The sequence below is a fragment of the Electrophorus electricus genome, chromosome 19 (genome assembly GCF_013358815.1).
Source record: "Electrophorus electricus isolate fEleEle1 chromosome 19, fEleEle1.pri, whole genome shotgun sequence".
Taxonomy (NCBI): domain Eukaryota; kingdom Metazoa; phylum Chordata; class Actinopteri; order Gymnotiformes; family Gymnotidae; genus Electrophorus; species Electrophorus electricus.
The window spans coordinates 15189556-15216077 of NC_049553.1; the positions used below are offsets into that span (position 1 = coordinate 15189556).

The window sequence follows — 26522 nt, forward strand, 5'->3', positions numbered from 1 at the left end:
CGCACTTGTATAATACACAAGCGTTTATTTTTAATCTAGGACATAACCCAGACGTTTCTGCCCTTAAGCCTTTGTGAGCTTGCGGACGTTGGTGTCGTCCTGGAGTCTAATAAAAGCTTGTGTGTGTTGTTTAGGAGTGTAGCCTGTCTCTTTAGCTTCACACTGCTAACAGACATGTAATACCGAGCGTGCGTTTACCCCAGTACTGTAGATGGTGGGGATGAGGAGGAACAGTTACTGAAGGCGCGTTTATGGAGGCTCAGTTTAAGGAGGGTGGTGTTTACGCAGCTAGTACCTGTGTTAATGGGCGGGGGTGTGTGCGGTTGCAGCAACTGATGGAGGAGAGCACGTACCGTAACGAGCTCCAGATGCAACTGGACAGTAAGGAGAGTGATATCGAGCAGCTGCGTGAGAAACTCAGTGACCTGCAGCTGCGCATGGACAACTCCAGCGTGACCAGCCTGCAAACGGACGAGACTGACAGCGGCTCTGCAGGTGGGAGAGCGCATGCGCAAACGTGTGTATACACACACACACACTCTCACAAACAGGTCCAGATACCTGGAGCTGCACCAATGCCCACCTGATACATTATTCACATTACGAGCTGAGATGCTGGTGAGCTTTACATTGTAGAGAGTGTATTCACACTACAATATAGCAGGAAATGCAGCCCGTTATGTTGTAGGGGGAGTACACACTGCTATATTGTGCTGTAGCCAGGGTTTCTACTTCATGTTTTGAGGATTTATCTTTTGTTATTGTATATTTCTTTGTGCATAGGTGTGTGAGTGTGTGTGTGTGTGTGTAAAGTTCTCTTATCTTCTCCTCGTGTGCGGTAGGTGTTCTCCTTCTTTGTGTGTGTGTGTACCGTTCTCTTATCTTCTTTCCCTCATGTGCGGTAGGTGTTCTCCTGCTGCGTGTGTGTGTGTGTGTGTGTGTGTGTGTGTGTACAGTTCTCTTATCTTCTCCTGGTGTGCGGTAGGTGTTCTCCTGCTGGGTGTGTGTGTGTGTGTGTGTGTGTGTGTGTACAGTTCTCTTATCTTCTTCCCCTGGTGTGCGGTAGGTGTTCTCCTGCTGTGTGTGTGTATATACAGTTCTCTTATCTTCTCCTTGTGTGCGGTAGGTGTTCTCCAACTGTGTGTGTGTGTGTGTGTGTGTGTGTGTGTGTGTGTGTGTGTGTGTACACAGTTCTCATCTTCTTCTCCTGGTGTGCAGTAGGTGTTCTCCTGCTGTGTGTGTACAGTTCTCTTATCTTCTCCTCATGTGCGGTAGGTGTTCTCCTGCTGTGTGTGTGTGTGTGTGTGTGTGTGTGTACAGTTCTCTTATCTTCTTCTCCTGGTGTGCGGTAGGTGTTCTCCTGCTGTGTGTGTGTGTGTGTACAGTTCTCATCATCTTCTCCTGGTGTGCGGTAGGTGTTCTCCTGCTGTGTGTGTGTGTGTGTGTGTACAGTTCTCTTATCTTCTCCTGGTGTGCGGTAGGTGTTCTCCTGCTGTGTGTGTGTGTGTGTATGTGTGTGTGTGTGTGTGTACAGTTCTCTTATCTTCTTCTCCTCGTGTGCGGTAGGTGTTCTCCTGCTGTGTGTCCTCTGTGCTCTGCCCTCTGTGAGTAACCTGTGGCCCCTTCATGCCTGCCCTTTGCCCTCTGCCCTCTGCCCTTTGCCCTCTTCTCTCTGTTCATCATCTCTTTCTCTGTTATTTATCTGATGTGCTCGTGTTTTCCTTTATTGCTGGTTTGGTGTTGTGTGAGCGCATTGTGAGACTCGCCCTGATAGAGACGTCTCGGAGTGGGAGTGAGACTTCAGCAGCTTTACCCAGCAGGCAGTTGCCCTGGTCCTCATCTGTCCTGTTGTACCCAGGGCTGATTAGCAGTTTCATGTATACGTTTTACTTACAGATTTATTTCCTTTTGTCTTGTTTGAGACATTTGTCCTAACTGAGTAACCTCCACTCCTGAGGGTCTTTCAGAGGTGTTTAGAAACTTGAATTGACCCCCCCTTCTCTTCCATGACCCCTGACCCCTTGCACAGCTACGTATGCTCTGCATGTTACTGAATGAGTTTGACCCTGTAGATGTCCTTCACTCCTCTGCGGTCGCACAGCTACACAAGTCACAGAGCACACTAACACACAGGGAGGCTGGACACCACTGAGATTTACACCGTAGACGTCAGAGCACACTAACACACAGGGAGGCTGGACACCACTGAGATTTACACCGTAGACATCAGAGCACACTAACACACAGGGAGGCTGGACACCACTGAGATTTACACTACGTAGACGTCAGAGCACACTAACACACAGGGAGGCTGGACACCACTGAGATTTACACCGTAGACGTCAGAGCACACTAACACACAGGGAGGCTGGACACCACTGAGATTTACACCGTAGACGTCAGAGCACACTAACACACAGGGAGGCTGGACACCACTGAGATTTACACCGTAGACGTCAGAGCACACTAACACACAGGGAGGCTGGACACCACTGAGATTTACACCGTAGACATCAGAGCACACTAACACACAGGGAGGCTGGACACCACTGAGATTTACACTACGTAGACGTCAGAGCACACTAACACACAGGGAGGCTGGACACCACTGAGATTTACACCGTAGAAGTCAGAGCACACTAACACACAGGGAGGCTGGACACCACTGAGATTTACACCGTAGACGTCAGAGCACACTAACACACAGGGAGGCTGGACACCACTGAGATTTACACTACGTAGACGTCAGAGCACACTAACACACAGGGAGGCTGGACACCACTGAGATTTACACCGTAGAAGTCAGAGCACACTAACACACAGGGAGGCTGGACACCACTGAGATTTACACTACGTAGACGACATCACACACCAGAGCAAAGTCTCAGTCTCTCTCACATAAAAACAAATGGGGTGTGTGGGTGTGAAGTGTGCCTCTGTTGGTGCGCCACTCCAGCAGGCACTGCTGCAGTGTCTGAGAGTATCACTGGCTGGCATGTGGTTGCTGGAAGTGATTCTGACTGGTTGTTCCCGACATATGTTGTGAGTTTGTGCCCTGGCCCTTGGCTGACTTTGAGGTGGTTGCATGCTGAGCAGTGGGCGGACCTTTAGTGCAGTGGGCGGACTTTCACCTCCCCTCTGTGTCCACAGACTCGAGGCTGGAAGGCTGGCTGTCTATTCCCAACAGAGCCAACATCAAACGCTATGGCTGGAAGAAACAGGTGAGGCTGATACAGCGCTGGAGTACCGTGGCACTGCCTTTAACCTGACACATCTTATTAAGTGTGTGTGTGTGTGTGTGTGTGTGTGTGTGTGTGTCTGCAGTACGTTGTGGTCAGCAGTAAGAAGATACTCTTCTACAATGATGAGCAGGACAAGGAACAGTCAAACCCCTCTGTGGTGCTGGATATAGAGTGAGTGCTCAAACTTGTCCCGCCACAGTGTGGTGTTTTATAAATATTGTTTCATTAAAGAGTGTTGAATGTTAAAATGATGCTTTGTCCAGGTGTGTTATGGCATGTATTGCTCTTCACATCTGATTGGCTCTGATGGCTGTCAGTCATTCAGAGTTCAGGTTTGGGTGTTGCTGGTGTCTGTGGCAGACTGCCTTAAGTCCTGACTTACAGTTCCCCATTGTGTTAGAGAGGTGGGTGAGTGTAGTGTTGGGAGTCTTGCCCAGGGACTCTGTTTGGTGTAGCATAGAGGGCTCAACGAGACAGAGACTGAACCCCCACCCACACAGGAGACGCAGCATCGTTACACACCACACTGCACCAACCATAAAAACGGCAGAAATAACTTTTCTTTTGTTTTATTTCTGTTTTTGTTTTTTAGCAAACTGTTCCATGTGCGTCCTGTGACACAAGGTGATGTGTATCGTGCAGAGACTGATGAAATCCCCAGAATATTTCAGGTGGGTTGTTACTCAAAAAAAAATAATAATAATAATAATTACACACACACACACACACACTCACTCACACACACACACACACACTCACTCACACACACACTCACTCCCTCACTCATACACACTCACTCACATACACACACTCATATACACACTCACTCATATACACACACACACACTCACTCACTCACTCACTCATATACACACACTCACTCACTCACTCATATACACACACACACTCATATACACACTCACACACACACACGAGACAGCGAGAGAGAAGGGGCTACATGAGAGAGAGTTCTTTTTTTCTTCCCTCAGATCTTGTATGCAAATGAGGGGGAGTGCCGTAAGGAGGATCTAGAGGCAGTCCCCCAGGGCGATAAGACCAACTGCCTGCCCCACAAGTGTCACGAGTTCATCCCCACCCTCTACCACTTCCCCACCAACTGTGAGGCGTGTGCCAAACCCCTGTGGAACGTGTTCAAGCCTCCACCCGCTCTGGAGTGTCGCCGATGCCACGTCAAGTGCCACAAGGACCATCTGGACAGGAAGGAGGACGTCATTGCCCCCTGCAAAGGTGAAGCTCCACCCACAGCAGACAGACCTCCAGGAATACGCTGGAAGCTCCGCTCACACACTGCACCAACCTCATCCGGGAACACAGTGGAGGGTTCTTCTCTCTACACATTTAAACTAAATCACGCACGCCCGCACACACATTTTACAATATAGTAAAATGTATAGTGCATGGTCACAAACACATTTCTACAAACACATTTCTATGGACATAAGAACCGGTGCATGTTGTTATTTGTAACAGAAACACAACCATGCCAAAACAGACTGAACCCAGAGTCCAGCATGCGGTCACACGGCCTGCCCTGAGCCGTGTGCAGCCTTTAGGGCAGGCCTAGATGCTCACTAGGACTGTCGCATTAGTGATCACGCGAGTCCGTCACTTATTACCAAACACTGACATTCTTCCCTTCACACAAAGATGACACGGATATATTTCACTTTTTTGAGACAGAGAATATTAGCGATATGTCTCTGCTGGCCAAGAAGGGGAACTGCAGCGCCCAGGGATTTTTTTATTATTATTTATTTATTTATTTATTTTTTAATCCCCCCCCCAACATTGTGTCTAGTGTCAAACTAGTAATGAAACATTTGAGATCCAAAACACAACAGTTCAGTATTAAATGTATTCCACGCAGTTCACCTCCGGTCATCTGTCCTCACTTGTCCACATGGTGGACCGTACGCTGGTAAAACAGGACCGCTCTAGACCCGAAGGAGCGTGTGAGACAGAGACATGGGAGCTCTAGTATCCGCTCTGTTTGGTTTCACGTACACACAGTTATCAGAGTTCTATAATAATAAGATGCATTATTTGTAGTGTTTGTTTTGTGGTTTGTTTGTATTTGTGACCCTTCTCCCCCTCCTTCTAGTGAACTATGACGTGACGTCAGCGCGAGACATGCTACTGCTGGCTCTGTCGCAGGACGAGCAGAAGAAGTGGATTGGCCACCTGGGCAAGAAGATCCCCAAAACGCCCCCCGCCACCTTCACACGCGCCTCCCCCCGCTCCATGTCTTCGCGCTCCGTCGCCAACCAGTCCTTCCGCAAGAACCCCAAAAACCTGTCCGGCAAGTCCAGGTAACTGAACCGGCGCCGGGGCCGTTTCCAGAGCGGGTCACCTTGCGTAGTCTTGAACAGTTCCACAGCCTTGGTAGGTTTGGACTAGATCACGGGGTTCTGAGTCAGTGGAACTGGTATTTTAGGTAGTAAAGGTAGAGTTTGGCTTGTGGCTGTATGGGTGGGGCTGGAGGTTAATAGGGTCAGGGGTGTGGCTAGGGCCAACAGCAGAGGTGGAGGCAGTGACCTGATGCGCTGTGTCCTGTCCTGTTGTGTTGTAGCAGGGCGCAGTCCAACCTCCATGCTGCAGACACGTCATCCAGCTCCTGCTGACAGCAGCTGCACAGGAGCTCCGCCCCCCTCCCCCCCCCCCCCAACCTACGCCCCCTGCGACAAGCCTGTCTACATCGTTTCTTCTCTCTGGCTGGGGGGGGGGGGGGGGGGGGGCTACATGAAGGGGGCGGGTCCAGTGACCAGCCACACATCACTGGGCTCCAGCTAGATCCCCACAGGCTATGAGGCCTGGAAAACTAACACTGTGGCACCACCTGCTGGCGACAAGACCACATCAGCTACAGTGGGTGGTTGGTGTAGACGGATTTTAACAAGTGCAATCTTAACAGAGCAAAAGCGTTCATTTTCTGCCTCGTAAATGGTGCCTTAAAAACCTTTTGTATATGGCTCATGGGAAGGTGTGGCGTGTAGTTGGGATGAGGTGTTGGGGGTCTGTTGTGGTAAGTGGTGCCGTCTCCAATGTTGATGTTTGTTACAGTGTGCTCACGGCAGAGCGCCTGTGACCACCTACGTCAGTCTCTTCTCTGCAGGACACTGTGGCATCTTTACAGGAAGGCATATTCTAACCCAGGATGCGTGTTTCCAAGTTCACTCTCAATCCCGAGGAATTACGCAGTGTCAAAACAGGTCAATCAGACAACTCAGACCTGATCTCGCCAGTCGTGTGAGAGTGACGCAGGAGCACTCATCCGCGTTAGAATATGTCTGACTCCAGATGCTGCTCCTTACCCTGGGCCTTCTTCTCTGCTCTTCTCTTCCAGCTAACCACCTGAAGCTTCCCTCTGATCCCTGGGACTCAATTAGGACTCTGTACCTCTCACTCCTCAAAATCAATACATGTAAACAACACGATTAAACCTTTAAAAGCATTTGAAATATGAAAAAGTGGAATTGGTCCAATGGGTCCGTTTGGACGTTGGGTTGCAGGAGCTGGCTGGTCTTGTGCTGGGGTAAGGGGGGGCAGGGCGGGTTGTGAGCGGCGGGTGGGCTCGGACCCTGCACTTCTTCATCTCCATCTCCACAGCACGGCTCCTCCCAGCCACCAGGGGGTACTCAGACATCTTTCATCGCTTGGGATGGAAACTGGGACCACATCTGGCTTGGTGCGGTTCTTAAGGGAGCTTTTGGGGCAAGGTGGGTGGGGTAATTACGGGGTGGGACAGGGGTAATTACAGGGTGGGGGGGGGGCCTTCCTTCTCTGGGACAATCAGCTTGCAACTCCTGCCATGACTGATGTAAGTCTGAGGTCTGCACCCAGAACATCACGGCACAGAGCAGGCAGTAGTCATCCTGGGAGTTAATACTGGGTACTGAGTATTAGAAAAGCCAACTTTGTGTTTTTTGTTTTGTTTTGTTTTTTTGTTGTTGTTTGTATGTTGTTTTTTTGCTTTGTTCTTCAGGAACATGCAAGATCATTACAATCTATGCATATTGTTATTATAATAATGGTTGTTATTGTTATTAAATTCTCCCAGCCATGAGAAAACTGTTAGAATGGCTTAAAAAGAATCTAAAAATTCATAGAAAACATTGTTTTTTATTATTATTATTATTTTTGTGTTCATTGGGTACATTATTTCTGTAATGTTTTTATCATAATTTGTTTGTTTTGGTAATGCATTACCATTTGATTCATAGATGAGTGGTTCAAAAAAGAAGAAACATTAAGTTAACAAATGTAAAACTGCACTGTTTGAATTGTAAGTTATTTGTAGAGAACTAAGCTGGTGTAGCATTTAGCCCACCTTAGTGCCTTCTTGTCCGGATAACATTACTGCCATGTCTGTCTGGGTCCCTCTAAACACACAAACGATTTGGTTTTAAACAAACAAATCTAATCCATGTGGTGGTTTTATCTGTAGAGGTTGTGTCAGTGCTCTGACGTTAAACGCATCTCTAGGTGAAAATCTCTGAGGTTAACGTCCTGTGATGATGACGAGACGTTCCTGACCCCTGATCTGTTCCTCCCTCCTGTATGCAGTGCGACGCAGTGTGATCTGAAGAAAAGTAACTGTGATTTCAGATCAGCTGATTTGGTCTGTGTGGTTTTTCCCTCCTGTAACACACCTGTTGCTGCTCTGATCTGTGCAGTTCATACCGGGATGTGTGCAGCACCCAGACGTGACTCGCCTCCTGTCGACTAAAGTGATATTTTCAGTTCTGATCTTTCCTTCCTCATGTGTGTGTGTGTGGGGGGGGGGGTGCAGCGCCACGATCAGGAATGCCTCCTCGTGTATCACACATGCTTTTTGTGCTCTGTCATCCGTTAATGAACGCACTGGAACTTGGAGGCAGACGTGTCTCAGAGGAACTGCATAAACTCTGATGGATGTGTTAATAAACATTACCTTTACCACCTTCCGAAGCCTGTAGCCAGGGCCAGTCTTGTCTCCGCTCAAGGTCAGTGTTGTGGGAAGGGTTGTTAGTAGCCCCAGGAGCAGGGATCAAGGGTGTTGACAGAGTGTCAAACCGAGATGGGTGGGAGTGCTGGAGGTGTTGGTTAGGTGCTTCTCAATATCACACAAACTGGACCAGGACTCAGATCTTGTGCTCTTTGTTTTTTGATAAGACCACATTTCTTTTGGTAACCTAACAACAAATTAACATGCTAAGAGAGAAGGCTGTAGCATCTAAGCCAATTTCAGTAGTATAATTTAATGAATTATGAGCTCTTGGTATTTTTTTTTTTCTTAAAGATTAACAGATCTATAACCATTTTGTTTCAATTTTTCACTGAATATCTTTAACGTACTTTAACGTATTAAAGCAATAAGCTGTGAGAGGCTGTGAGTTACAGCTATTTTATCACAGGTAAGGTAGTTTTAGGTAAGGCAAAGTGAAGCGTTTCTAAAGTGTGTTGGAAAAACAAATACACCTGTACCTCATAATTTATTATTAACAATAATCACAATAAACCGTTCTTCCACCAGCCAACCAAGTCTGATAAGATTTTGTTGCTAAGCAACACAACAACAAAGAGTCATCTACTCAGTGGAGGATTAATACAGAATCCAGTCCATGTGGGGTGGAGGATTAATACAGAATCCAGTCCATATGGGGTGGAGGATTAATACAGACTCCAGTCCATGTGGGGTGGAGGATTAATACAGAATCCAGTCCATGTGGGGTGGAGGATTAATACAGACTCCAGTCCATGTGGGGTGGAGGATTAATACAGACTCCAGTCCATGTGGGGTGGAGGATTAATACAGACTCCAGTCCATGTGGGGTGGAGGATTAATACAGACTCCAGTCCATGTGGGGTGGAGGATTAATACAGACTCCAGTCCATGTGGGGTGGTTACAGGTGTGCAGATCTGATTTTACTGGTGGCTTTAGCAAGCGTTCTGGGAGAAGGCTGCAGAAACCCAATTTACCAGAGCTGTTACCTGATGAGACCTGCCACCCAATTATCAGACCTGCGGTCTGGTTATCAGACCTCTTACCACATCAGACCCAAAAGTAAGGCTAAACGTGACTTTTTGTGGTCGAGTGTGAAAAATAATTAAACATACATCGATTGGAAACATTTTGAAATGGAACAATATTCGTTTGCTGCAGTATCGCTACTGTTTATGTCAAAGGCGCTTCCCTGCTTGCGCGCACTTTAGACCTGCACAGGCCTCCGCCGGCCAGCCGAGGACAAGCTGGTACATACGCACAGAGGTGCACGGGACAGACCAGCTGGAGCTCGTGTTGCACCGGCGGGTGCTGGCCGCGTGCAGAGGGACACAGCAGAAACTTCACGGGACCGCGCGCATGCTGGTGATGGTTGTTTAAACTAACGGCTGCAGTGTCGTGCGGTCTGAAGGGTCACGGTGCTGAACACGAGGGGTCAGCACTCAGCGCGTGCTGCAGTGCGGTCGTTGCATGTGGTACAACACGAGCTTTAAATGCGCTTAAGGGTGCCAACAAGCACGCGGAGCAGCGCCACGCAGAGCTGAGCAGAGGCTGACGAGGCTCGTGTCCTGCCCCTGGACTAAGCCGCACGTGCTAATGACAGCTCAACTAACTGCACGTTACATGAAGCGTCCAATAATGGCCTCGTGGGAGCTTTTGGTTGTAAATTTCACTTTCAAGAATTTGTAACTAATAATTTTACGTTTAATAAATAGGTTATATAAGTTATAAATAATATAAATTCTGATTATTTTCCATTCCTATTTCACCTAAAAGCTGAAACGATTGCGCACGTGCTGCTTCCGGAGATTCGTCCGCTCTGCTCGCGCGTAAACGTTTCCGTGGCGTCATGCAGCGCGTTTTCAAGTGTCAATAAAAACGTATGATGCACTGAACAAAATGAAGTAAACACGTTAACCTTCATATAATCTTCGTTCCTTTTTACAAAATGGTGTCGACGGTTATTGTATGGTTTCTCAGATACGTTTTTAATGGTGTTACATTCACTGTTATGTTGGTTTGTTTGTAGTTCATGCGTTTTGCCCAATTCCTGGACGCTCCTTATTCATTGGTTTTAGGTTCGCGTCGTAACTGCCATCACACTGAGATTTTAAGGCAAAAATGTTGACACTGCCGGAAAATAACTGTAAGCTGTTTATGGATACAGAGGCATGACATTGGCTGCCGTGGAGCATGACATTTTTTAATCGAAGTTGGAAATGTCAGTATCGTGACAACACCTGTGCGGCGCAGGTTTTGAGAATTGCAGACCCCAGCAAATGTTAGAAGGAGCCTTATGAAACGTGGCCACTGGAGGGCGCTGCGGTTCGGGTGCTAAGATATTGTGAATACACACAAATGGGGTAGCAGCCTTTGTGTAAACGTCCGTCCGTAGCCTGTCAGCCTCTACAGCTGTGTTTACCTGCGGGGATCCGCATGCACGCTATGCCTTTCCGTGTTCCAGCACACCTGCTGCAGCTCTTCACGTGAGCTCGGACCGGAATCATAACTGTAGGGTCACCAGCGGAAACGTCCCGAGGTCTAATCAGTCAGCCATGCGTCTCACTAGGAACTTCCTCTTTATGTCGATGAAATGCATGACATGGTTGCCTTTTCACCCTGCGCCTCGCCTCACCTCTGGGTCCGTAAAACACACCATCATCCGGACCTTGAGTGGAGAAAGCGGGACGGGAGGAGGACATGGATGTCTCTGTTGCAGCTGCAAACATGTTTCGCACCTGTAGATCTTTCTGTGGAAAATACCGACTATTGCAACATGATACTTCTTTAAAATGTCACGCGACTCCTGACGCCACTCTATTGTCCTCCCTTTTAACGTCACTGTGTTATATCTGCAGACAGATGCCTTGGGACATACTTTTATGCTTTTTACATTTTATTTGGATATTTTCTGTGTTGGTGCTTTAAGATATCGGTTTACGTATTGAAACCTTTACTGGAAGCGTGTCGGACCTCTCGCGGCGCGCATTAGTAACTGTACGGCACGAACTATAGCCTGATTTGTGATGTCCTCTTATTTTATCGGTAGCACTCAGTGTCTCGTCTGTTCCGAGCCGTTATCAGGACGCGAATGCATTAGATCCGCATGGTGGACAGTCCCGTGGTCAAGCGGAAACATGGTGATCGGTGGTTTTTAATCTGTTCCTGAGAAGGACATTTACCGGGTGCAGCAGCACGCGTTTGGTTAATGCCACCTGTGTACCCCACATTACGGAGCATGCTCCTTACTTCTGCGTGCGTGCGTTTGTGAAGCGCTCGGATGTTCGAGCAAATGACGTTGATAATAAAGGTTAATCTCGTTCACTCCTCGACACAGGAGGTGCTGGATCTCTGTGTCCGCACAAGGTCTGAGCAGGTCGGTTCTGATCGTTGGTGTGTTTGTGTGTTTGTGGAAGCACCCGCTCGCAGTGCCACCAGGTGTCGTAGTATTTCGTCCCATCCCGTCCCGTCCTGTCCTGTCCTGCGCGCGGCGTCGTTGAAATCTTACAGTGTTTCCAAGTCAGTGCGCGTTCAGTCGCAGGACGAGTCGCCACCGGGGAAAGAGCCGTGCGTCCCGACAGCTGGTAAGCACCCGTCACTAGCCTTTAGTGTGCTCTTATCGTGGATGCATGGAAAGGAAACGGACTAAATATCTCGCTCGTAACATTTGTGCTATTAAACAAAAGGCCGTTAAAATCGCATTTAAAGCAACGGCGTTACTGAGTCAAATAGAACATATGCTCGTGGACTTGTATATAAATGCGCATTCTTTCAGTCTTCTGGATCATTTCTGTCGGCTTTACTGTAACTATCCTGCTGATTATTTATTCTTTCCTTTTTCTTTATTTAAATGGCGCTGCACGGCTCCGTTCGTCGGCGGACCCGCACGTTTCGACTAACCGCGTTGAGGAGACAAGCGTTACTTACGCTCGGTTCTCTGACGTCATTCGGCGCGAGAGGCCGAACCGAGTGTCCGTGCGCCGCGCGACCAGGGGGACACGCGCTCCTTCCTGTAATCGCGGAGTTTGGTAAGCGGCTGTAGCTCTCCCAGCATTAGCCCGGGCTCACCGGGCCCTCTCCGGTTAGATGTGATGAGCTGTCGTCTTTCGTGGTTTGGTTCCGTACGTGCACGGGTTTTCGCGTGTGGGTTTGTCCGTCTGATCGTGCACGTTTCGAAGTGGGCTCGTGGTATAACGCACTGTCCTCGCATAAATAAACCACATTTCCTGCGGAAACGCAGCCTGCGGTCTATTTTACAGCGCGTTGTCATTTTAAATGATGCCTCGTGAAGTAAACCTGTTACAGTAAGACTCGTTGTCCTCACGTGCTGAAAACAGTGGTAGTCGCGCGTGCGGGGTTTTACTCCCAAAGTAGCGCAAATAGGCAGAACTCAACGTTTACATCCCTTTGAGCGCGTAAACATCCAAGTATCCTATTAGTAGTGTCGAGCACAACTGCATGTGTTTCTTGGCTAAGTCTAATGGAACATGCAGAGCCCATGACGTGTGGGAGCTCACGCCAAGCACGGCGGAAATCGCGTGGAAATCCTCGTTCGAGGCCGGTACGTTGTAGCCAGCTTGAGAGGTCATTAATCACGATTATCAGTAAGGGACGTGTTACACGTCTGTTGCACGCCTATTGCACACGGGACGCAGCGTACACACGGTGCGCTTAATGATCCGTCAGGTGGTTCCCCGTTACTTTAACGCCGCTGCTGAGCCCGTGACTGGTCCTTCTATGACACGTTGTGTCTCCCTGACGGTACCGTGCTGTGTGGCCAGGCTGCCTCACACACCCCGGCGCGCTGCCACAGTCCTGTTCTCAGTGCTTTCACAAACAGTCATTTGGAGGCAGCTGGCAGCGTTTTCTGAAGGCCGCTTCCTTTACAGGGCTGTGCTGTTCCCAGTAAAACGCGTGCAGTCCCTTTAACGTTGAGTAATGCAGGGGTTTGCAGTTTTTGATGTCCGCGTAGGAGCCTGCAGGCGCAGATGGCGTCGTTAGCGTATTGTAGGAAGCCTGGTAGCCCATGAGCAAACGTTTGAAGCTTTTAAAATGCTTCTGTCTTATGATTGTCATTGTGTATTCTGTCGGGATGAGTTGTTCAGGAAAATACCACAGGACTTCTTTCCTCTCAAATCCGTATTCCTGCCCTTATCCGTGCATCGTCATAATGTATACTAGCTAAATAATGAATCCTAAAAATCTCTTCAAATTAGTTTTTACGAACATAACTGGCAGGTGTTGGCCAGAGGAAGCTAGTGCCGTGGTATGTGTGCTTTATGACCGTGTGGTCTTAGAACTGGTTTGTCTCGACTGGTTCCAGCTGAACTGGGCAGCCCCTCCTGGTTTTTCGTGAGATCTCTCGTTCCACTGGTTTAAGGCTGTTTTTGTCCACATTCCAGTGCGTCTTCAGATCCTCCTGTGTTGATGTGGCAAAGGTCAGAGACTCCTTGGAGCCCAGGAGAGAATACCTTCTCTGAGAATGCCGCACACGTTTGGAAAATTAGCCCCATTAAGTCATTTCAGTTCTCTGATAGCAAAAACTGCACTACAGTGGTTAACGTATTATTGTTTGAGGCTTAAAACATCCTGTTCCCATCTTAAACAGACCACTTCTCTGGAAAATGGACTCTCCCTCAATTTTCAGGCCGCTATCCCCGCACAGCATATGTGAAACTCACTGAGGTGTGTTTATAAGGAGGCGTTGTAGAGGTGCTCCTCTGCCCCAAACCTCCACCCGTTCCGCGCTGCTACCGTGGCAACCACTGGAGCGGGTTTGTGCTCAGCACCGGCTCACACCTTGTCAGAGTGTCCCACGTGTGATAGGCTGAGGGGCAGGAGCATGTGCGCCGGGTGACCTCTCGCACCGTGCGTGTGCGGTCGACGGAAGGTGTGGGGCAGGGGTCTCCGACACTGACCATCTGCCGTCCTGGGTGCATGAGTGGGGGTCCTGTGAGCTCGCCTTTGTTTGACAAGAACAATTGGAAGATAATCTGGAGATAAGAGCAGCTTTTGTTTCACGGCCTCTCTCCAGCAACCCTCCTGCTGCCCTGAAGGAAACATCTTTATCATGTTCTGTCTCTCCTGCCTTGTTCATTGTCTCTCTCTTCATTTGCTGCTCTCTGTTTTCTCAAACTGCTTCCTTTTACTTTGGCTTTCCCTGATGATTTCCTATTTTTAGAGTGGAGGGAAACGGATCATTTCCTCTGAATCTTTACCTTTGAATCTCTTAAGTTATTTTCATTCAATCTCATATCACAATCACTACCACTGACTCATATTTCTGAATCATTATTCACCGAACCACATATCTGAATTATTTCCACTGAATCAGTATTCACTGAATCAAATTTATTTGCATGTCTGTTGCACAGCCGTTGGTCTCACGGTCTGACGTGTTCTCCTTCACGTTTCACGGTTCACTTTTGTGTGCTTTAAACTAACTCCTGTTTCTGCAACATGTCTAACTGGCTCTCTCTTTTTCGCTACACTATTCCATGTTTTTAGGGACGTTGTCACATCTCTGTGGTTTATTTTGTGGTGCACTCATGCTGATTCATAACTGCGCCATCTTCTGTAACAAAGCTCACGTCACTGTGACACACCGAGGGACCCGAGCATGAATGTCGGCCTGTGATTGGTCAATCTGTGTTCAGCTCTGACACAGTGAGAGCTTAGTGGTGGGTGGGCGCTCGAGATGAGGCTCTGTGCTCCTGTAGGGGGTTATGCGTAAATCTCCCGGGTCTTCCAGTGGTCCAGCTGGCAGAGAAGTGGAGTAGATGTGAAGAACTAACACTCTCTCCTCCTGTCTCTCTTCCTCCATCTCTCTCTCTTTTTTTCTCCCTCCCTCCCTCTCTCTCTCTCTCTCCCTCCTTCTCTCTCTGCCTCCTTAACTCTTTCTGGATGGATGTGTTCACACTTTCCACACGTTTAACATGTTGATGGGCTTGTTTCTTGCTCCTAAATCCTAGCAGACGATGTCCCTGCCCTTGGCTGTTGGTCTAATTCCTATTTTAGGTCCATCGTTACCACGGTAACTGTTTTCATGAATGTTTTATGGCCTTTCCTCAATAGCAACCCTATTTCCTCAAGCAAACTCAATTTCTCTCCTCTCTTTCTCCTTAATTTGTCTACACTATTTGCAAACCCCCCCCCCCCCCCCCCCCCCCCCAAAAGATGCTTCTAATGAGTCATCGGCCTTCCCTGGCCTGCTTCGTACACTCTGTGTATGTGTGTGTTTGTGCCCTGCTGTCATAACAACTGGGAAGCAGGAGTAGAATATAATATAAACCATATTGATTATCCATAATGTGAAGAAGGCATGTATCTCACAACATTCAGTATTGATCTTGGTAACAGGAAATCTATCATAGAAGATTGGAGAGGAGCTGATCAACATTTAATTAAACAGCATAGTTTTTATAAACACACACACACGTGCAAATCAAACTGCAGTTGAGAGCAATCTTGTTTATCTAGTCGCTCATTCCAATAGAAAGGCCACTGCCAGTTAAACTGAACATGAAATGAAGGTAGAGCTCCTAAAAAATTGTTAAAATGCACTAATCACTCCTCTCTGCCGTAATGCACTAATCAAATTGCATTAGATTGTAAAAAATATAATTTCACATTCACGCACTGTGGTGCAGTGAAACATTGCTCTTTGACTCTAATCTCAGCTTTTGTTAATTTTCTTATTGTTGGTTAGGGGAAGCTTTCTAGCTCACAGCAGTGATCCTAAATATGTCTGGAAGGGGGAGTTGAGGGGGTGGGGCTTCCAGAGGGGGAGGGATCATCTTTCTTCTCTCTGCCTTGACATTGGGCAGTGAAGGTCAGAGGAGGGGGTCTACTGCCACTGGGGAGTGGGAGACAGAAAACACCTGTTGAGTGGGACCTCGTCCATCTCTGTTAGAAGCCCCAGAGACCTGTGTGTATAGGCTGTGTCCGGGGTCCCAGAGACCTGTGTGTGTAGGCTGTGTCCGGGGTCCCAGAGACCTGTGTGTGTAGGCTGTGTCTGGGGCCCCAGGGGCCCTGCCAGTGGCGTTGCACTGTTCTGGGTGTGCAGGCACTCTTAAGAACAGCTGCAGTCGGGATCCACATTCCCAGAAGTCCTGTGTCTGACACTCTGGGGGTCGGAGAGTCACCGTAGTCCATGACATCATACTGTATCATGTGTCATTATCGTACATATCACAGAGCGAGGGCAATCCTACGAGTGAGCACGCTGCGTCCTTCCACAGTACTTTCGGAAGTTTGAACTGATTGATTAGTGAAATGTCTGATTGATTAAGTGTGCGATTGATTAAGTGATTCTTAGATTGTTCCATGTTCCTTTTGAAGCACTAGAGAAACTAACAGATGTCATCATGGACCCAGTGGCACTGATGTGTACATGAACTCTGTGGAATTGTTTAGCCTGTCTGTTACTGAATTTCCAAACACGCAGCACTGTCGAGTATTGATCACTTGCTGCAGTGCTCGTCAGTTCAACTGCTCCTGTCCTGTCACTTCTTGCTGACCCCAGAACACCATCTGTTCCTGTTTCTTAAAAACACTGTTTCTCACGAGCTCAGCGCGAGTCGTAAACTTGGTGATGAGTGTTACAGCTGAGCCCCAGCACCTCCTCCCAGGGTCGGCCTTTTGCGGTGAAGGTTGCCCCCTCCTCCACCTCCTACAGCACTGAAGTTTACCACATCAGTCAGTGCACGCCCTTTAACCGCCCCATCCCCCCCACCTGAGGGCCCTGGGAAACAGTGATGACCTCCGACCCCCAGAATCCCTCATGATTGCGGCCAGGACCGGGCAGTCTTCCGCCCGGGTGCCTGTAAACTTTTAACCTGTTCTTTTTTTGCTTTTACGGCAGGGTAGGAATGCTTGGAACTCTCCATGCTGTTGACTTGCAGGCATTGACGCCCCTGACTTGCGTGCAGGACGTGTTGTGCTCCTATTTCGTCCCAGCGTTTTGTTTATGCCATGCCTTTCTCAGAATGCTGCTATGGTAAATTTATTACACCTCTCATACTGATTTGATTAGCATCAGTTTCAGGACAAAGGAGCAGTTATAATACACTTTATTGGTTGGACCCTTACGAGGTCATCTCACTGTAGTGATTGGATGTTTATCAGATCATCTCTCTGTAGTGGTTGGACTTATATGAGGTAATCACTCTGTAGTGGTAGAACCCTTATGCTGTCACCTCTTCATAGTATTAGAAATGTTATGAGGTCATCTTTCCATAGTAGTAGGACTTTTATTTAAATGTACCACTTTTTTGTCCAGAACAACATACAAGAGTGCTTTGTTGCCATGTATGTAAGTAATCCTTATTCCAGTATACTGGGGAAGAGTCCCAAGGATGTAATTAAGATAGAACCCTGTCAGAAAAATCCTGATCATTGTGAGATCATCTCCAGTAGTAGTAGGACTCTTATGAGGTCATCGTGAGATCATCTCCAGTAGTAGTAGGACTCTTATGAGGTCATCTCTTGATATGTCCAGGTCACAGTGGAGTTAGAGTTCCTGGTTTATGCAATTGAGTCTCTCAGAAAACCACACAAGGAATGTTGCTTTTTATTGATTAATGCCATAAGTTTTAATAGGATTGTGCATCACACAAAGGGTTGTAACTCATTTATGAGCAAAAAAGCCATAATTTTATTGCATCTACAATTTGTTACTGATTTGTGATTTAAATTGGAATCAATCACTAAAATGCTGTGTTTTTTCTATGTCAGTAAAAAGCTTTACATTGTTCTTCTGTTTACTGAGTGAGGTCATGTATGACAGAACCACTGTACATCCTGACAGCCCTGCTGTTTCAGTCAGCCTGCTGAGCAAGAGCATGAGGGTCTGTTTTATGCCATGTGTGCTGTGAATCTTGTGAGTTATAAATGTCTAACGCATGTGTTGGAAAGCCCTCTGGTCTCCAGGGCTCAGTGAATGGGTCAGCACAGAGTTTGACACTGTTACACAACTGAATTAGTGAAGCTCATTTCACAAAAGACCCCCATCCCTCCATCCCCCCACCCTCCTCCCATTCTGAAGTTTGAGGTCAGGGGTCAGTGACCTTTCACTTTTGTGCACATTGATTCTTTCTCTGGAGGGGTCTGCTCTTCACTGACTGTTTTACATCAGCTAATGAAGCTTTGTTTAGCTCGGAGATGTTGAGCCACCGCGGCTCCCAACCTTGGCTTTTTTAGTTGTTTTGTGCTGTTGATTCATTTGTTGTTGATGTTCTTAAGTAAAAATGGACATAGAACAGAGATGGTTTCAAGTGCGGTAGACCTTCAACAGTTAATTTTTAAGTTTTGTTTACATTTTTTATTGCTCAAAAAGGTCACTAACATTAAGAAAATATTAAAATTGTCTATGCTTTATTAGTTTTAGTATTAGTTATTACTAAAATTATTTTGTGAGTATTTGAAAGCATTAGTAAAGAGTAGTGTGTAAATAACTGGCAAAGGACAGTCTCATGGGATCATCCTCCAATACACTGCATTATTTATTTATTATTTATTGTTTATGTGTGTCAACAGTAAGGTATCAGAAATGACTGGACATCTCCGAAGGAAGTACAGAATGTGAGTGGACCTCTGTTCCTTACTACTGAGGAAAAAGCCTGGATTCCTAAAGGCTTGTGAAGCCACTGTGGTGTCTGAAGGACCAGAATAGTCGTCCCCGTTGTACTTTGCTTATTTGAACAAATCAGCGATATGCCACAAATATTCACCTCCTTTGCTCTGTTGTTCGTACACACTAAAGCAACAGAGAGGGAGCTAATTGTGTAAAAAAACACTAGCATTACTTCTGAGAGAATATGGTAATAATAACACAAGTTTTCCCCCAAACCACTAGCCTGCAGTCTGAGGAATCACTGATGTGTTAAAGATAATAGATATGTCTGTTGGTTTGCTAATAACAGTTTGTGTTTGTTATGGTAGTCCTAAGCGGCGAAAGTTTCTGACTATGAACTTGAGACAGGGACTCTAAGTTAAAAGAAAATCTTTATTCTTTAACTCCATTTTGAGAAGTCATTGATGCAAATGTCCCGACAGTTGAGATGACACTGTGCATCATGGACACATCGTTAGTGATTCTCCATGTTGGAGTGATTCTCCATGTTAGAGTGATTCACAGTAAACTGATTGTAGCGCATGGTCATCACAACCTATGCTCAGAGCCACTGCAGGAATAATGTGAAAGTTTGGGGTGTCCTCAAGGGGGATCTTTGTGGGTCTTTTAGGGAGTCCTTTGAGGGGTTATTTGTGGAGTCCTTTGGGGGTCATTTAGGGAGTTATTTGAGGGGTTCCTTGGGGGGTCCTTTGGGAGTCTTTTAGGGAGTCTTTGAGGGGTTATTTTGGGGTCTTTTAGGGTGTCTTTGAGGGGTTGTTTGGAGGGTCATTTGGGGGTATTTTAGGGATTCCTATGAGGGGTTCTTCAGAAGGCTCCTTTGGGGGTGTTTTAGGGAGTCCTTTGAGGGGTTATTTGCGGGTCCTTTGAGGGGTTCTTTGGGGGTCTTTTAGGGAGTCCTTTGAGGGTTCTTCTGAGGGTCCTTTGGGGGTCTGTTAGGGAATCCTTTGAAGGGATATTTGGGGGTCTTTTAGGGTGTCCTTTGAGGTATTCTTTGAAAGGTCCTTTTGGGGTATTTTAGGGAGTCCTATGGGGAGTTCTTCAGGGGGTCCTTTGGGGGTCTTTTAGGGAGTCCTTTGAGGCATTCTTTGGAGGGTCCTTTGGGGGCCTTTTAGGGAGTCCTTTCCGGGGTTGTTCTGGGAAGGATAGCGTAATTTGGGCATCTTTTATGGAGGCTTTTGACGGGTTCGTTTAAAGGTGCTTTGGCTTGGGTCCCAAATCATATGCTGTACCATCACCCTTAATTCCCAGCACGCGCCCCCCAGGGAGTGATTTTAAATCTCAGAGGAAGTCAAAACTCAAACCAGACAACAGAAATGTCTGCAGTTCTCTGACTGTACTCAACATGCACGCACGCGCGCACACACACACACACACAAACAAATACTTGGAGGCCTCCAGAGTAATTTGTGGTCTTGTTTATTCAGACAGTTTCAACAAACACACCCTTATGGACTTTATCAGAAATACCTGTCAAGGTTTAGTGGTTTCTTTGCTTTTCTTTGCATTAGTGTATTCACGTTTGGGTTCATTTAATTCACATTTGGGTTCTCCATTAATTTCTGTAAAACCTAAAGCTGTAAGGAAATCTTAGCTCGTGACATGTAATTACTCCACTGGCACAGACACACAAGCCATGTTTAATACCAGTTCCAAAGATTTCTGGAATTGCTAAAGAAGTGCTGGTCAGACCTGACGGATGTGCTGGTCTCCTGCAGAGAGTGGTAGGGTGGGGGTAGAGGGTGAAGCCTAACCTTAACCCTAACCCTCCCACAACACACACCTCCCACAACACACACCTCCCACAACACACACAAGGTTTTTTTAGCACACTGTTTTGTCGCAACCCAGAGTTTAGAGACCAAATGTTTCAGCACTATGGCCTTCTTTTTAATTTGTTTGCCTTTGTTCATAGACCCTCACACAATCACACATATACACACACACATATATATACACACACACACACACACACACACACACACACACACAAGCATCCACAGCTCACTGACATACCATGCTGCCATGACTTAGGGGAGGTTATAGGATGTGTGTGTGTGTGTGTGTGTGTGTGTGTGTGTGTGTGTGAGAGTGTGAGTGTGTACGCCATAGACCATCACAGTATGTCCAAGGCCACGGTGACCAGGACCTAGTCCAGAACTAGATGTTCTTCCTGACAAGGGAGGTGAATGGGACGGAAATATGGAAAGAGAGAGAGAAATGGGGAGGGAGGGAGGGAGAGAGAGAGAGAGAGAGAGAGAAGAGAGAGAGAGAGACTGAGCATGTCCGAGTCCTGTACCTCGTATAAGTCACGTGCGCTGGCATTGCACTGACTCTTTCATCTGGTTTTGAAGGTGTTAGCTGGAGCATTTCTGAATGTATCTGTGAGTAGACTGAAGGTATGAGCAGCACTGGCTGAGGGGCAGATGGCTCGAAACACATTCTGTGCATTTCTGCATGTGTCTGAAGCCCAGATGAGTCTGGCATTACTTTCTGAGTTGTTAGTCTTGATCTCATCAGAAATTGAGTTACTGCTTAAGCATTTTGGCATTACTGATGTCACTAAAACTACCACTGCTCTACAGAGCCGTCTGATAATACCTGACAGAGATCACATAGAGCATCAAGTATGCAGGTACCACACAAGCACAAAACCTAACACAAAACGTGTGTCACAGAGACACACACACACACTCACTCACTCACTCACTCACTCACTCACTCACTCACTCACACACACACACACACACACACACACACACACACACTGTCATGGTGGTTGTCCTACTAATGCAGGAGATGTAGGACATACCTAAGCCTAGCCCTAACCACTCACCTAACCCTGACCTTTTTCAAAAGCGTCCTGTGCTTCTGATCATGTGCTCTGTTCCAGGGTCAGGATGCACGTACAGGGAGGGATTATCCCTTAAAATGAGGAAAGCCGATTCGTCAGGCCCTCGCATGGAATCCATTACATCACCACATCTGACCAGGGCAGGCCACGCACCTAGAAACCAAAAGCAGAAGGCACAGTGGTTTATTTGGAGTGATGGGAGCAGTTAGTCAGAAACACACACCTTTTGAAGGGATGTTCACCTGCCATGCAGTTCAAAGCCGATATTCAGATGTTGGACTGCACTGGCTTCCATGAGGAGGTTTTGCCCCCGGGGTCTGGCATGCCATGCAACCTTTCATTTGAATTTCACTGCAGGGGCACATCAGGGGCTAATCCCTCAAAATTAGCAACTGAAGCACAGAAGGAGATCAGAATTAAACAAAAATAAATCCCTTCCATTTTAGATTACAGTTTCAGTCATATCTTACACTAATGTGCGTCTCTGTGTGGTTTGACCGATCCTCTTTAAGACCCAGAGGCTGTCCTGTGCTTGGATTTTCTCCTCCAGATAAGAAGCAGAGCAAATATTTACCGCAGAGGGGGGAGGGAGTCGGAGGTCTGAGTCCTGAAGACCAGTAATCCTCAGATAAACCTCACATGTGAAGCCCCTTCAGCAAAGATCTTACTCACTTCCTGAAAGACACCAGTATTGCACAGTTTAGAGACACTGAAGCTCTGTGGTGGCACGTCCCCTGTGTTAGACAGTCCCATGCTGGGGTCACAGCACAAAGCACGCCAACACCAGCATTCTAATGTTGTTATTCTCCAGAAATAGCCCTGACCAGTCAGAAGAACCCATGTGAATCAGGGAGAATGTTCTAGAAACTCCCAAACACACAGAGACGACCCACCTGATGAGTGTTTGGGTTTGTTAGGGAATGCCCCACATTAATGGTGAAGCTATCTCATCAGCTGTATTGCTTCATTTGAGTGAGGTACATCATCCTACTGTTCCAACCACCCTTTCTGTCTCTGGTTCAGGGTTCAGAGCATCAGAGTGGCACTGTGCTAGATGGATCTGCATCACTAACTACGGGCAGCACATCCCACATTTCCTCCCATGGCAGATGCAGACTCAATCTCCCTAATTCCGCTGTCCTGACACTTCCGCTGGCATAAGAATGAACTGTGCGTGTGCGCGTGCGCGCGTGTGTGAGTGAGTGAGATCAAGTCTGTCTTTGTCGCATTAAGACAAAGGGGCAAGAACCAGGGCTTCTCCATGGTAACAGAGGATTTAAAACATGGACTCTATCGCCAGGGGCAACAGGCCTTGGTTAATCAGTGTGAGACACTGAACCCCCCCGCCCAATCCCTACACACACACACACACACACACGCACACACACACACACACACACACACACACACTAGGCGCCTGGGGTCGGGTCGGGAAGAGGGGCATGATGGATCTAGTTGAGCGCTTGGTTAGGAAGTGTTGGGGGGGGGTTGGGGGAAGCGTGAAAGATCCTCATTGTGTAGCTGTCGGCCATCGCCTGGAGGTGGTCCCACGTCTCCTCCCGCAGGACAGCAGGCTGCCAGGACACTCCTGTCCTTCGCCCTGTCCGACGCCAAGCAAGGCGAGCGTCCGGGTGTCTGTGCAGCCTGCTGAGAGCGTGAGGTGAAGTGCGGTGATGCTGGAGCAGGTTTGGCTTTCTGGGTTCGGTGGGCGGGTCTCTGCAGATCGTGAGACGCAGGCGAGGGGGTCTGCAGATGGTGGTCTCTGTGTTCACGCTGTGCCATGGCGATGATGGATGAGGTGGCAGAAAAGGGTGTGGCTACAACAGGAAGTTTGTCCTGACCTTTCTTGACCCCGGCTGTCCTGAGAAGCTGTTCTGATAATAAATGCGCCACACGAGTTACAGCTTTTAGAAGGTGTAGTGTTTTTTTAGATGCTGCATGAAACAGACCTACCTGAAAAAAGAATGTTTTAATATGGTGTATTAGAGCAGACTGGATCAGTCCTAAGTGTGAGTGTGAGTGAGTGTGTGTGTGGAGAGTTTCTGGGCTGTTTGGTGGAGACTAAGGTGTTGGCCAGATATTTTCACACATCTGAGACTAGATGTTGAAGTCATGGCAAAACTGAATCTTGCAAATGTCTTTAATCTTCGTCTCCTCGGTGACCATAAGACACCAAAAAATCATGTCGCCCGGAACAGATGATGAGTGAATGTGGGCAGAGATGTGACGGAACCCTAGCCTGCCTGTCGCCGTGGCAATGAGGCCCAGCCTGGACCAGCTGGATGTGCTAGCTGCTGTAAAATGCAAAGCTGGGTTCATCTGCAGGTCTGTAGTTTTACGGCTCTGCTCCGCTCTGCTGCTCAACCATTCTCATCTCCTGTTCTTTTCCAAGATCCCTTTTTATCACTGAGATATTTCTTTTTAGCACATTTAGTGCTGTGTGTGTGTGTGTGTGTGTGTGTGTGTGTGTGTGTGTGTGTGTGTGTGTGTGTGTGTGTGTGTGTGAGAGAACCGAATATCTGCATTAAGGATTTGAACTTCAGTGAAGCTGAGTTAGTGATTTGTCATTTGGTTTGAGTGCTTGTGACCTTTTGCTGACAGCTGACCTGCATCTAGTTCAATGCTGGAAAATAAAACTTTTTTTGCCAAAAGTGTGACTGTGTGAGAAATGTAATGTGTGTGTGTGTGTGTGTGTGTGTGTGTGTGTGTGTACATTTCTTTTTTTCTTTTACAACTTCGAAAAAGCAAAAGGGTTAGCGGTCAGGGAAGTGTGTGTTAGCGGTCAGGGAAGTGTGTGTTTAGCGGTCAGGGAAGTGTGTGTTTAGCGGTCAGGGAAGTGTGTGTTAACAGTCAGAGAAGTGTGTGTTAACGGTCAGAGAAGTGTGAGCTTCCGTCACACCTGGGAACATCTGTGAAAAGCTTCTGCCGTCTGTACCCCAGGTGGAACAGATGTGTCCTGAAGACAGAAGCTTCCGTGTGAAGCGTGAGTCCCTCCACAGCGCCTTCTACAGGCCTGGCTAATTCCAACAGAAATGGCTCCACCATGTCTTCCACGTATATGGCAGTGTGAGGAGAGTTTCTCTGCTCTGCTCCCCGGGGGTCGCGTGCTGGGCGGCGGTTAATAAATGACTCTGACCTTTTGTCCCGCCTCAGGGTTTGGTTGAAGGTTAAATTCCTCGTCCTCAGAGCCCGGCACCCAGATCTGGGGAGCTGTGTGGTCTGGGGCATGCTCTCTCTCTCTCACACACACACACACACACACACACACACACACCTCTCCCAGGGCTCTGAGGGTGTGGCCTTCTCTAGCTCCTCCCCCTCCTATAAGGTTTATAACTGAACCCTAAACCTTCTGAGCTTTAATGATGATGACTTCTTCATCTGTCCAAATGCCCCTCCTTTTGTCTCTTAAGCCCTGACTAACCCTAACTACCCCCCTCCTACCCCCTGTGGGGGCTAATCCTCTCCTCCAGGCTTCTCTCTCTCCTCCTTTCTATTATTCGCTATGTCTATATCTCTCATTATCTCTCTCTAGTTCTTCATTTCTTTCTCCTGCGTCCCTGACCTCTGCATTCGGTCCTCTGTTCCCCACTGGAAGGGTTCCTCCAGATCATGTGACCCCCCCCAGGACCCCAGCATGCACCTGTCTGAGGGCCCTTTAATAGGCAAATGAACATCAGGCTATGGAGAGCTCCAGCTGTGCCCGGTGGGGTGCTGGCCAGCCTACTCACTCGCTGGGCACCCCGGGCACCTGGTACAGGAGCATGCGTGTGCTCGCGCGTGTGCTCTCACATTTGCTCGCACGTGGCATGAGCGCAGTATAGCCATTGCTGCCGGTTGGATTTGTTTTTCTGATGCTAGAGAGCTGACGCCCCTGCAGAAGCATGTGAAGATTGGCAGCTCCTCCTGCACCCCCAACACCCAACAAACACCCCTCAAACACCCAATAGCTACCAAACACCCACCCAACAAGCACCAAATACTCAACAAAAAAAGCCCTCAAACACCCAACACCTACCAAAAATCTACCCAGCAACCACCAAACATCCACCCAGGAACCAACAAACACCCATTCAACAACCACCAAATACCCACCAAACACCCAACCAACATCCGCCCAACACTCAACAAACACCCATCCAATATCCACCAAATATCCACCAAACGCCTATCCAACACCCCTCAAACACCCAACACCCACTAAACACCCAACCAACAGCCTAGTCTTGGTCTAAATTGTAATGTCAGAGATGATTTAATATTGAAAGTCCTTTGTAATCTGGGTTCAGAACATATTTGTCTCTGGGAATGTGGCCCATTGCGGCCTAATCTCAGACATAATCTCTGAACATGACACTGTACACTCAGATGAAGCTGTCGTTTTAATCTCGGGTGATGGTCTGACTGCGACTGGCTCCTTCCAGAGACACATTATACCTACAGCTGGGTGGGTGGTGGAGAGGACTCCTGTTGTGTGTGTGCCCAGGCTGGAGGGATGAGGGATGGATCTGACGCACCTCCACTCACTCACTCGGCTCTTTGTTCTGCTGAAAGCCTCTTTTTAGTAAAGGAAACCCTTTTGGTTCCCTCCTTTCTCTCGTTGCAAGGCTTTAGCCGTGGGAGACAAGGGTCATGAATCACAGACGCACACTTCCTCCCGCTTTCTGGCAGAGAGCGGCAGCGCCCGGCGCGTGGCATGCGTCGAGGAAGAGCCTGACACCACTGATGCGGCCTGCCGAGGGGCTGGAGTCAGGGTACCCCTGCCCTGCCCCGTCCGTCTGTGTCCGGATGCA

The 26522-nt window shown here is 47.9% G+C and overlaps 2 protein-coding genes across 14 annotated transcripts in view; both read left to right on the forward strand.

Annotated features, from left to right (window-relative positions):
* rock1 (Rho-associated, coiled-coil containing protein kinase 1) overlaps positions 1-6988 on the forward strand; it is a 34087-nt gene extending 27099 nt beyond the window's left edge. The window contains exons 27-36 of one of the 10 annotated variants that reach the window (XM_035519695.1): positions 330-495; positions 1192-1271; positions 1353-1411; positions 1567-1604; positions 3151-3221; positions 3325-3413; positions 3835-3913; positions 4232-4490; positions 5365-5572; positions 6607-6988. In XM_035519695.1, coding sequence (XP_035375588.1) covers positions 330-495; positions 1192-1271; positions 1353-1411; positions 1567-1604; positions 3151-3221; positions 3325-3413; positions 3835-3913; positions 4232-4490; positions 5365-5572; positions 6607-6610 — 1053 coding nt within the window. In that variant the 3' untranslated portion in view covers positions 6611-6988. Of the gene's footprint in view, positions 1-329; positions 496-1191; positions 2767-3150; positions 3222-3324; positions 3414-3834; positions 3914-4231; positions 4491-5364; positions 5573-6606 lie in introns of those variants that run through there. The other 9 variants (XM_035519696.1, XR_004775263.1, XM_035519699.1 and 6 more) reach the window with 9 other exon arrangements.
* A 4799-nt stretch (positions 6989-11787) lies between these two features.
* Positions 11788-26522, forward strand: part of greb1l (GREB1 like retinoic acid receptor coactivator) — a 57588-nt gene continuing 42853 nt past the window's right edge. For all 4 annotated transcript variants that reach the window (XM_035519914.1, XM_035519916.1, XM_035519915.1 and 1 more), the window contains exon 1: positions 11788-11829. The gene's annotated coding sequence lies outside the window, so the exon portion shown is untranslated. The remainder of the gene's footprint in view (positions 11830-26522) is intronic.